Source organism: Hyperoodon ampullatus, assembly GCF_949752795.1.
Source record: "Hyperoodon ampullatus genome assembly, chromosome: 13".
Classification (NCBI taxonomy): domain Eukaryota; kingdom Metazoa; phylum Chordata; class Mammalia; order Artiodactyla; family Ziphiidae; genus Hyperoodon; species Hyperoodon ampullatus.
This window is the reverse complement of record NC_136926.1, coordinates 29,365,394-29,378,573: the sequence shown is the minus strand read 5'-3', so window position 1 is coordinate 29,378,573 and position 13,180 is coordinate 29,365,394. Positions and strand designations below refer to the sequence as shown.

At 36.7% G+C, this 13,180-nt stretch overlaps 1 protein-coding gene across 1 annotated transcript in view; it reads right to left on the bottom strand.

Moving 5' to 3' along the window:
• SPIRE1 (spire type actin nucleation factor 1) overlaps window positions 1–13,180 on the bottom strand; it is a gene marked incomplete at both ends in the record, with an annotated part of 182,465 nt that overhangs the window by 61,106 nt on the left and 108,179 nt on the right. The window contains 1 exon segment of the mRNA XM_079717033.1: window positions 6,134–6,259. Coding sequence (XP_079573159.1) covers window positions 6,134–6,259 — 126 coding nt within the window.

The following is a 13,180-nucleotide window of genomic DNA, read 5'->3' as shown; positions in this document are numbered from 1 at the left end:
CAATACATAAGGCAACTGCTAACAGCTGTAAAAGAGGAAATTGACAGTAACACAATAATAGTGGCGGACTTTAACACCTCACTTATACCAGTGGACAGATCATCCAAAATGAAAATAAATAAGGGAACAGAAGCTTTAAATGATACAATAGACCAGATAGATTTAATTGATATCTATAGGACATTCCATCCAAAAACAGCAGACTACACTTTCTTCTCAAGTGCGCACGGAAGATTCTCCAGGATAGAGCACATCTTGGGTCACAAATCAAGCCTCGGTAAATTTAAGAAAACTGAAATCGTATCAAGCATCTTTTCTGACCACAACACTATAAGATTAGAAATGAATCACAGGGAAAAAAATGTAAAAAACAAAAACAGATGGAGGCTAAACAATACATTACTAAATAACCAAGAGATCACTGAAGAAATCAAAGAGGAAATCAGAAAATACCTAGAGACCAATGACAATGAAAACACCACGATCCAAAACCTATGGGATGCAGCAAAAGCAGTTCTAAGAAGGAAGTTTATAGCTATACAAGCCTACCTCAAGAAACAAGAGAAATCTCAAGTAAACAATCTAACCTTACACCTACAGGAACTAGAGAAAGAAGAACAAACAAAACCCAAAGTTAGTAGAAGGAAAGATATCATAAGGATCAGAGCAGAAATAAATGAAATAGAAACTAAGAAAACAGTAGCAAATATCAATAAAACTAAAAGCTGATTCTTTGAGAAGATAAACAAAATTGATAAACCATTAGCCAGATTCATCAAGAAAAAGAGGGAGAGGACTCAAATCAATAAAATTAGAAATGACAAAGGAGAAGTTACAACAGACACTGCAGAAATACAAAGCATCCTAAGAGACTACTACACGCAACTCTATGCCAATAAAATGGACAACCTGGAAGAAATGGACAAATTCTTAGAAAGGTATCACCTTCCAATACTGAACCAGGAAGAAATAGAAAATATGAACAGACTGATCACAAGTAATGAAATTGAAACTGTGATTAAAAATCTTCCAACAAACAAAAGTCCAGGACCAGGGCTTCCCTGGTGGCGCAGTGGTTGAGAGTCTGCCTGCCGATGCAGGGGATACAGGTTCGTGCCCCAGTCCGGGAAGATCCCACATGCCGTGGAGCGGCTGGGCCCGTGAGCCATGGCCGCTGAGCCTGCGCGTCCGGAGCCTGTGCTCCGCAACAGGAGAGGCCACAACAGTGAGAGGCCCGCGTACCGCAAAAAAAAAAAAAAAAAAAAAAAAAAAAATTCCAGGACCAGATGGCTTCACAGGTGAATTCTATGAAACATTCAGAGAAGAGGTAACACCTATCCTTCACAAACTCTTCCAAATTATAGCAGAAGGAGGAACACTCCCAAACTCATTCTACAAGGCCACCATCACCCTGATACCAAAACCAGACAAAGATACTATAAAAAAGGAAAATTACAGACCAATATCACTGATGAATATAGATGCAAAAATCCTCAACAAAATACTAGCAAACAGAATCCAACAACACATTAAAAGCATCGTACACCATGATCAAGTGGGATTTATCCCAGGGATACAAGGATTCTTCAATATACGCAAATCAATCAATGTGATACACCATATTAACAAACTGAAGAAGAAAAACCATATGATCATCTCAGTAGATGCAAAAAAGCTTTTGACAAAATTCAACACCCATTTATGATAAAAACTCTCCAGAAAATGGACATAGAAGGAACCTACCTCAACATAATAAAGGCCATATACAACAAACCCACAGCAAAACATCATTCTCAATGGTGAAAAACTGAAAGCATTTCCTCTAAGATCAGGAACAAGACAAGGATGTCCACTCTCACCACTATTATTCAACATAGTTTTGGAAGTCCTAGCCATGGCAATCAGAGAAGAAAAAGAATTGGAAAAGAAGAAGTAAAAGTGTCACTGTTTCCAGATGACATGGTACTATACACAGAGACTCCTAAAGATGCCACCAGGAAACTACTAGAGCTAATCAATGAATTTGGTAAAGTTGCAGGATACAAAATTAATGCACAGAAACCTCTTGCATTGCTATACACTAATGATGAAAAATCTGAAAGAGAAATTAAGGAAACACTTCCGTTTACCACTGCAACAAAAAGAATAAAATACCTAGGAATAAACCTACCTAGGGAGACAAAAGACCTGTATGCAGAAAACTATAAGACAGTGATGAAAGAAATTAAAGATGATACCAACAGATAGAGAGATATACCATGTTCTTGGTTTGGAAGAATCAATATTGTGAAAATGACTATACTACCCAAAGCAATCTACAGATTCAACGCAATCCCTATCAAATTACCAATGGCACTTTTTACGGAACTGGAACAAAAAATCTTAAAATTTGTATGGAGACACAAAAGACCCCGAATAGCCAAAGCAGTCTTGAGGGAAAAAAATGGAGCTGGAGGAATCAGGCTCCCTGACTTCGGACTATACTACAAAGCTACAGTAATCAAGACAATATGGTACTGGCACAAAAAGAGAAACATGTTATCAACGGAACAAGATAGAAAGCCCAGCAATAAACCCACACACCTATGGTCAGGTAATCTATGACAAAGAAGGCAAGGATATACTATGGAGAAAAGACAGTCTCTTCAATAAGTGGTGCTGGGAAAACTGGAGAGCTACATGTAAAAGAATGAAATTAGAACACTCCCTAACACCATACACAAAAATAAGCTCAAAATGGATTAGAGACCTAAATGTAAGACCGGACACTATAAAACTCTTAGAGGAAAACATAGGAAGAACACTCTTTGACATAAATCACAGCAAGATCTTTTTTGATCCACCTCCTAGGGTTATGGAAATAAAAACAAAAATAAACAAATGGGACCTAATGAAACTTCAAAGCTTTTGCACAGCAAAGGAAACCATAAACAAGACGAAAAGACAACCCTCAGAATGGGAGAAAATATTTGCAAACGAATCAACGGACAAAGGATTAATCTCCAAAACATATAAATAGCTCATGCAGCTCAATATTAAAGAAACAAACAACCCAATCAGAAAATGGGCAGAAGACCTAAACAGACACTTCTCCAAAGAAGACATACAGATGGCCAAGCAGCACATGAAAAGCTGCTCAACATCACTAATTACTAGAGAAATGCAAATCAAAACTACAATGAGGTATCTCACCTCACACCAGTTAGAATGGGCATCATCAGAAAATCTACAAACAACAAATGCTGGAGAGGGTGTGGAGAAAAGGGAACCCTCTTGCACTGCTGGTGGGAATGTAGATTGATACAGCCAGTATGGAGAACAGTATGGAGGTTCCTTAAAAAACTAAAAATAGAATTACCATATGATCCAGCAATCCCATTACTGGGCATATACCCAGAGAAAACCATAATTCAAAAAGACACATGCACCCCAGGGGCTTCCCTGGTGGCGCAGTGGTTGAGAGTCCGCCTGCCGATGCACGGGACACGGGTTCGTGCCCCGGTCCGGGAAGATCCCACATGCCGCGGAGCTGCTGGGCCCGTGAGCCGTGGCCGCTGAGCCTGTGCGTCCGGAGCCTGTGCTCCACAACGGGAGAGGCCACAACAGTGAGAGCCCCCCCCCAAAAAAAAAAAGACACATGCACCCCAATGTTCACTGCAGCACTATTTACAATAGCCAGGTCATGGAAGCAACCTAAATGCCCACTGACAGACGAATGGATAAAGAAGATGTGGTACATATATACAATGGAATACTAGTCAGACAGAAAAAGGAAGGAAATTGCGTCATTTGTTGAAACGTGGATGGATCTAGAGACTGTCATACAGAGTGAAGTTAAGTTAGAAAGAGAAAAACAAATATCGTATATTAATGCATGTGTGTGGAACCTAGAAAAATGGTACAGGTGAACTGGTTTGCAGGGCAGAAGTTGAGACACAGGTGTAGAGAACAAACATATGGACACCAAGGGGGAAAGCCGTGGTGGGATGGGGATGGTGGTGTGATTAATTGGGCAATTGGGATTGACATGTATACACTGATGTGTATAAAACTGATGACTAATAAGAACCTGCTCTATAAAAAAAGAAAAAAGAAAAAGAATGGAAAAGGTTGAGAAGAGATCAGCAAAGTAAGAAACAAGAGTAGGAGATGAGTAAACAGGACACAACTCGTGTCTATAAAGACCCAGATGTGGGATGGTGCCAGAAGTTGACAGGGTGAGATATGGCCAAAACCCTGACCTCAAGGGTCCCCAACATTGACCAGGGCCTGGCTGGTCTCTGTGGGCATCACAAAAGCCACCAATGGTTCCAAACACTCGTGTTCTTTTACTCCATTTGTCAGCATTTTCTTTAAATAGACTTTTATTTAAATAAATAATCCCTTTCTAAGAATTTGTTGGGCAAAGCAAAGTTTTCATCAAGAGCAAATTAACCCCACAAGACTCTACTTATGCCCTAAAAATAACACTAGCCTCCCTGGAGAAGACAATCTCAATTCCAACAAGCTAGAGAAGACAATTACCAAAAAAAAAAGTAATCTTTTTAGTAAATCTACTCTTTACTAAACCTTAATTGAGAATGTGCTTTTGGATGTTTACCCGGAAGCTTTTAACTGGACCCTTTGTCCTCTGGTTCTGTCCAGGAGGAAAAGCTAGCTTATGACGTATTTATAATTATTCTTCAAATAACAATTAGTTCACCCTTTCTACCCTGTTAAAGACTTTCTTCTTGGGTCCAATTCTATAAATTCCTAGAAAAATAGACATAACTTTTCATTAGTCTATCAAAAAAGACAGACTATAAGCAGTATCCTGGTTAGAACTAAAGAGGAATGCTTGGACCTCTTATTCATACATATAAAATGGATTTATTTAAGGTGATTTATTAAGGGTGATCTGAATAAACTTACATATTACCAGAACTAATTAGTCATACTTTATTTAATATAGGTTAGCATTTTCCTTTCTCTCTTACACATCCCATATGTGTCTCTCCCCAAACTGTGTATCATAGTGGGTTTTAAACTAGTGTTTCAGATAAACTCCATACTTCAGTCACAAAAGAAATGATACCCACCACTGATCATGTACTGAGCTCTTACTACGTGCCAGGTGCTTTACATAGATCTCAAGAATCTTCACAACTGTCTGTGGGATGTAAAATATGGCAATTCACCTTATAAATAAATTAGAATGATTCTCTTTGGACTCTATACGTAATTTTTTTCAACTAAAATGTTTTTATTACACAAAATTTTATAAAAATTGAAAAATACAGAAGTTATATAAAGTAAAAAGGGAAAGCTCCCTCTACCCCCACCCTGCCTCTGTACTCTTTCTGTTCCGTAGTACAGAGTTTGGAAGGTTTATTTTTATGTATTAAGTAGGTCAGCTGTATTTCCCATTCTTGGATAAGTGGCCTTCTATAGGAGACATTCTATGGGGTCCAGCAGCACACTCCCCTCTAGGCACCAGGGCTATATGCGACAGAAGTGACCCTCTGTGGGCTGCATGGGCCTTCAGTTGCAGCGGTGCTGACTGCTGTGGGTGCGCTGGTGAGTGTGGCTGGACCCCGGCCTGGTTGGCTGCCAGCCCCTGCCTCATGCAGTGACTAGTGGCCCACTGTGGGTGGGTACACATAGTATTTTTAACTCATAGACACTGATAGATAATAAATAAAATAGCTAAAATGAGATTCTGGATTATCTGAAAGTTAATTCACATCTCCTGCATTAAATATTTAATCACATCCACAATTATCAGATGTGTAGCTTCCTCTCTGCATCCTTATCCCTTCTGAAAGACACACTAACATTTTTTTACAATGGACAAAAGAAGAGTGGCAGAAAGAGGGTGAAAAGCAAGTCACATGGGAAACTGACTAAACCAGTTCAGTAACATTTATTTTCCATTTGTAAGGAAGCTTTATGAAAATCTTTGTTTTATTAAATGGATTCACACAGCAACATTTTAAAGAACAGATTTAATTCTGCCTAAGTTGCTTCTTTCCTGAATGATTTTCAGCACTCATCAGAAGGATGGCAATAAACATTTTAAATAATATGATAGGCAATGTTGAAAATCAGGTTTCTCTTTCACAATGCCATTAAATAGGAAAGCAGTAGTACTTACCTCCTTTGCACTCTTAATTTTAGTCAGAAATGTATGCAGCTCCATTGTCTCTGCAAACAGTGCACGACACACTGCCTGATAATGATTTGGTGCCTCTGATGCAGTTGGGAGATGAGCAGCACATAACTACAGAAGAGGAAAATAAAGGTACTTTTTTATTATCTGTGGGGTTTTTGTACCTTAAAAACAGACACACCCGGTATATTCACATTTTCATATCAGACAGCAAGGCAACTCCACAATTCCCATCACCCAAAGCTTAATGCATCACAAGACGACCACTAAAGTCCACACAATTATATGGGAAAAGTCCAGTAACTAACAAACACCCGGCAGCACAGATGAGCTTACTAGAATTAGTTAGCCTCTACTTGAAAACGACAGGGCATATGTAAAAGTTTTGGTTGGGAGTAGAAAGGGAACTACCAATTACTGAGCACTGATCAGAACTCAGGTATTTTAATAGCTACCATTTATTGAGTATTTATCATGCCATGTTTGACATGTCATATACACAGCATAATATCATTTACTCTTCAACGTAACCCTGAATTAGTACCATTATATAACAACAGAAACTAAGGCTTCAGAGGAGTCAAGTGACTTGTCCACAGTCATAAAGTTAACATAAGGGAGAAGGAGAATTTGACACAGTCCTATTTGATTCTGAAGCCCAGGATCATTCTAATACACACTGAGTTGTATAATTTAGTAAAAAGAATGTCAGGAAGACACGTGGACCACTGGGAAGATACCTCATCAGTAGATGGGGAGTGGAGGAAAGAGGGCAGAGGGCAACTGGTGATACTACCAGTCCTAACGTCCTTTACAATACACAGCCCATAACCCCCACAAAACTACTTGTAGATAAAAGATGCAATTTAACATCATGCACAACAATTTAGAAAAATCAAACACAGCTTATTAGATTGGAAAAGACATCCTGTCAAGAGCCTAGTGCATTTTATTAAAAAGATAATTTTATCTTTTTATAAAATAATAGTTTTGTATCTGTGTACAACAGTTATGTTTTAAGGTACTTCATTTGCATTAAAAAGTTGTAAGTTCTCCCTTATTCTTTACTATATTCAGTAAACTTGATATTAATACAATTACTGAAAATACAAATTTATTATATTTAATAACTTGTATCTTTTGGAGAGTAAAAGATATCTCTGTAGCTTATAATATCCTTCATAATGTGTCTTTCTGTTATTTTTTTCATTTGTAATAAGTATTGTATGCAATTTAATAGTTAGATTACTATCTTTAATAAAATACATTCTCAGGAAAATATCTTGAGTTTCAGTAAGAAACTTTTCCACGGTACCAAAAACAGGCTAAGAATTGATTCCTTGGGAGCATGAAAAGCAAAAATCTCACAAGCTTAATTATTCACAAAGTGACCAATGAACAGAGAGTATAGTTTTTGCTCAATTATTTTTGTACACAGAAAACAGCTTCCCATATAGAATTATCATTTCCAAGGTCATGAAAGGCATCTACTAGGACTTTCACCTTTCACTAATCCCACAATTTTATATTCCAATTATATGTTCTGAATATGGCATAACATTTTTTACTGTAATTCACAGTAAGAAATACATTTTAGGGGGCTTCCCTGTGGCACAGTGGTTGAGAGTCCGCCTGCCAATACAGCGGACACGAGTTCAAGCGCTGGTCTGGGAAGATCCCACATGCCGCAGAGCAACTAAGCCCGTGAGCCACAACTACTGAGCCTGCACTCTAGAGCCCATGAGCCACAACTACCGAGCCCTTGTGCCACAACTACTGAAGCCCGCGTGCCACAACTACTGAAGCCCGTGCACCTAGAGCCTGTGCTCCACAACAAGAGAAGCCACCACAATAAGAAGACCGCACACCGCAACGAAGAGTAGCCCCTGCTTGCTGCAACTAGAGAAAGCCCGCGTGCAGCAACGAAGACACAACGCAGCCAAAAATTAAATAAATAAATAGAAATACATTTTACATAAGGATTCAAACACATGCATATGTATATGTTTTATACACAAAATTTTCACAAAACAAAACTTACACATTCAATTGATTTCACAACCCACTAACAGGCTGTGCCCTGCAACTTGGAAAACACTGGTGTAAAACTCTAAAATTTTTTTAATGCACATGATATAATCATATGTAGAAAACCCACAAGAACTATTAGAACTAAGAAGCAATTTTAGCAAAGTTGTGGGATACCTGATCAACACAAAAAAGTTCTATTTCTATACAATACTAATGAACAATCAGAAAATGAAATTAGAAAACAATACCATTTTTTTAAATAGCAAAAAAATAAAATACTAAGGAATAAATTTAACCAAGGAGGTGCAAGATTTACACAGTGAAAACTCTAAAGCATTGCTGGAAGAAATTAAAGAAGACTTACATAAATGGAAAGACATCTCGTATTCATGGGTTGGAAGACTTAATATTGTTAAGACAGTAATACTAAACAAAATGATCTACAGATTGAATGCAATCCCTAACTAATTCCCAAAGGCCTTTTTAGAAGAAATGGAAAAGCTGATCCTAAAGTTCATATAGAATTGCAAGGGGCCCCAAACAGCTCAGACAATCTTGAAAGGAACAGAGCTAGCAGACTCAAACTTCCAAATTTCAAAACTTACCTCAAAGTTATACTAATCAAAACAAAGTGGTACTTGCATAAGGACAAACATACAGATCAATGAAATAGAACTGAATCCAGAAATAAACCCATATATCTATGATTGATTCATTTTTCACAAAAGTGCCCAGACCATTAAGTAGGGAAAGAATATTCTCTTCAACAAATGATACTGGGAAAACTGGATATCCACATGCAAAAAAAAAAAAAAAGAAGTAGTGGTACCCCTATCTCACACCATACATAAATATTAACTCAAAATGGATCAGAGGGCTTCCCTGGTGGCGCAGTGGTTGAGAGTCCGCCTGCCGATGCAGGGGACACGGGTTCATGCCCCGGTCCGGGAAGATCCCACATGCCGCGGAGCAGCTGGGCCCGTGAGCCATGGCTGCTGAGCCTGCGCGTCCGGAGCCTGCGCTCCGCAACGGGAGAGGCCACAACAGTGAGAGCCCCGCGTAACGCAAAAAAAAAAAAAAAAAAAAAGTCTATTTGACAACTCCATTATCTGAATTCTCTGTATAGAATCATTAATAATATTGCCAGAATCGAAATTAATTTTCTGAAACTTCATTACATACATAAGACCTTGTTATATATTTTCAACAAAACTTGAAATTATCAGCAAACCTGGGTTAGACTGATGTGACTAGAAAAAAGACAGCCTACAATACTTTCTAACATTTGGAAACATTTTTTGGTCAAATAAGTTAGCATTTGTATTTTGAAGCAATGTACCAACTATGAAAAAAATCTTTATCTGATATCAAATCAAAGATGTATGCCAGAAACTCTACTATCCATTGGCCTTTTACCCTAATTAGCGTCAAAATACTACACAGTAAAAGACCATAACTTTTTTTTTTAAACTTTGGCACAATTAATTGGGAATACAATTTTTGTTTAAACTCTAAATTACGAAGCGTTCAGCAATCCAAGTCACTCTTTATGTCTGGAGACACATACTGCAGTGTGTGTAAATAATATCACCTTAGAAGAGAAAAAAGGCATAATCAAAATTATATCTTCTGATATATTTAGGTTTTATATCACAGTCTCTTGTTGATAACATTAGACTCCAAATTTCCTCATAATTTATTCTCAACTGCTAAAATTCAAATGTTTTAAAAAATAGTTCACAAAGCTTAGAATTTTATTTGCAAAAATCTAAGTAGAATATAATTTTAAACCATAATTAAAATGTTTTGCCTAGTGAGTATAATCATGCATTTGTCATAAGAAATTAATAACAAAGATCATCTTCATTAAATGCAGCATCATATAGTTAGTTAGGATAAATTACTAAATTTTTGCCCAAACCAGTGAGAAAATTAGCACGTTCCCAGCAAATTTTAAAACTTAGAGAACAAATATTTTGAAGTACAGAGAATTGCAGTTTGTTCCTTGGAGTCACTCTAATTTGACTGACAGACTATGGTCACCCAACTAACCTATGTTAACACACCTTCACTCAGTAACTGACAAGCTCAAACAAACATTATGGCTTCCCTTGGATATACTCCATTAAACCTAGGCCAAATTTATACACAAATGAAAATAACACACTCATTCCACTTCAGCTGTCTGTAATACATGTGCAATTTGAAGATGAAGATGAACTGTGCACTGTACTAATCTAGCTTGGTATAATAAAATTAGGGACTTCCCTGGCGGTCCAGTGGTTGGGATTGCCTTCCAATGCAGGCGGTGCGGGTTCGATCTCTGGTCGGGGACCAGGGATCCCACATGCCTTGCGGCCAAAACACCAGAAAACGTAAAACAGAAGCAATATTGTGACGGAATCAATAAAGACTTTAAAAAGTGGTCCACATCAAAAAAAAAAGACTTAAAAAAAAATTAAATAATATAGGTTTTTTTTCTATTTTTAATCACACTCTACAGTACCATCCTTTTCTTAAATTTTTCTCCTGATGAGTTTTCAAAATAGCATGCAAATTCTGACATTATGTGGCAAACCAAAAACATATTAGCTTTTTATAAGCAGGGCTTATTATTTGTAAACTTTATTCTTATATTTACAGAAACATGCCAGATTTTTTTGAAAGTATGATTAACACTGGAAATATAACTTATAAAACTATTCATGGGCAATAACTTAATATAGCCATACTAAAATTTTACAATATTTTATTTATTATACAAATGCTAAACAATAAGAGGAATGGAATTTCTGAAGCCATATGGTTCCCCATGAATCACAATGCCATTAATACCATTTATGGTAAATCATAAATCAGCACAGTCTCTTTTATAAATTAAAGATTTATTGAAAACCATAACTCACCTACCATTTCTTTTTTTTTTTTACATCTTTATTAGAGTATAATTGCTTTACAATGGTGTGTTAGTTTCTGCTTTGTAACAAAGTGAATCAGTTATACATATACATATGTCTCCATATCTCTTCCCTCTTGCATCTCCCTCCCTCCCACCCTCCCTAGCCCACCCCTCTAGGTGGGAGCTGATCTCCCTGTGCTATTCGGCTGCTTCCCACTAGCTATCTATTTTACATTTGGTAGTGTATATATGTCCATGCCACTCTCTCACTTTATCCCAGCTTACCCTTCCCCCTCCCCGTATCCTCAAGTCCATTCTCTAGTAGGTCTGCATCTTTATTCCCGAGCACAGTCTCTTCTTTATACACATAGCAGTACATGCAGAATTTTGTGGTCTTTTTTCCATTTATTAAAACAAAAATTTCCCATATTGCTTTATAACCCACATAATTATAATTTAAAGACCATATGATAATCCATGTAGTTGATACACCATTTCTTTGTGAGTCATTTATTTCTAGTTTCAGAACAGAATAATGCTGTGATACACATCTCCATGTACCTATGTAACATTTTGTTTTAGAAAACATCTCTTTGTACCAAGAACAGATTAGTGATGCCAGTGGTTGGGGCTTGGGGGTACAGGGTGGGTGAAATGGTGAAGGTGGTCAAAAGGTACAAACTTCCAGTTATAAAATAAGTAAGTCCTAGGGATGTAATGTACAGCATGGTGACTAAAGTTAACAATACCGTATTATATATTTGAAAGCTGCTAAAAGAGTAGAGCTTAAAATTTCTCATCACAAGAAAAAAAATTCATAACTGTGTGGTGATGGATGTTAACTAGCCTTATTGTGCTGATCATTTTGCAATTTATACAAATAGGGAATCATTATACATATTGTACAAGTGAAACTAATATAATGTTATATGTCAGTTCTATCTAAGTTTAAAAAATTGCCCTCTTTGATAAATAAATAAAATTAAATTAAAATAAAAGTCCACAGGGCCTAGAAAACAAAAAATTGACCTCTTTGAAAAATTCCTAATAGTAGTATTACTACGTGAAAAAATTTCAAACATATAAAAAATGAGGTGAATAGTATAATGAATTACAATGTACCCATCACCCAATTTAGTAATTATCAATTCATGGCTAATCTTGTTTTATCTACATCCTCATCCACTTAAGCCTCACCCTCCAGGATTATTTTACAGCAAATCCCAGATATCTAAATTTCACATGTAAATATTTCAGCATATATCACTAAATAATGAGTTCTTTTTTAAAAAATATAACCACAATACTATTATCATATCTAAAAATATGAATAATTCCTAATATCATCAACTATAGAGTAAGAGGTCAAATTTTCCTGATTATCTCAAATATATACCCAGTTTTATAATTTATTTCTTTTAATCGAGATTCGTTCTACTGCAATTGGTATGTATTAAGTCTCTTTTAATATGTTTTTCCTCTCTCCCCTTCCTTTTAATTTGTAAGTTACTTGTTGAAGAAATTATGTGATTTGTGCTATAGTTTCCCACAATCTGATTTTGCTGATTGCGTCCCTATGGTGTTATTTTAAATGTTTCATGTTCCCTGGACTTCTTATTAATTGGTAGTTAGATTAGTTAGATCTAGAGGCTTGATCAGATTGTTTATTTGGCAAGAAGACTCCACAGGTGGTGCTGTAAACTTCCATCGGAGGCACAGAAAGTCTGCTGGTTTCTTGTGATGCCACAATGCTATTATTTTGTAGAATCAGAATATTACCATTTTGCAATCCCTATCACCTCCCTTTCATTTATTAGTTGGAATACTTTTATAAAGAGACATTCATCCAAAACTCTTTGGTTGCCTTGAGGTGGTGTCCTTATGGAAAAGGCAGAATGGATTCTGTCTATACGCCAGTTGTCAAAATAATAAGTGGGTTAACAACTTGGTTAACAACTGAACAACTGCTAAAGGTGACCAAAAGGGTTTTATTAATTATTACTTATGTGTCCAGAGAATGCAGAATATTTGGTCTGCTTTAATCCATCACAGCTACTATTCTTATTGATGATCAAATTCTTCCATCTGACCAATGCGGGAGC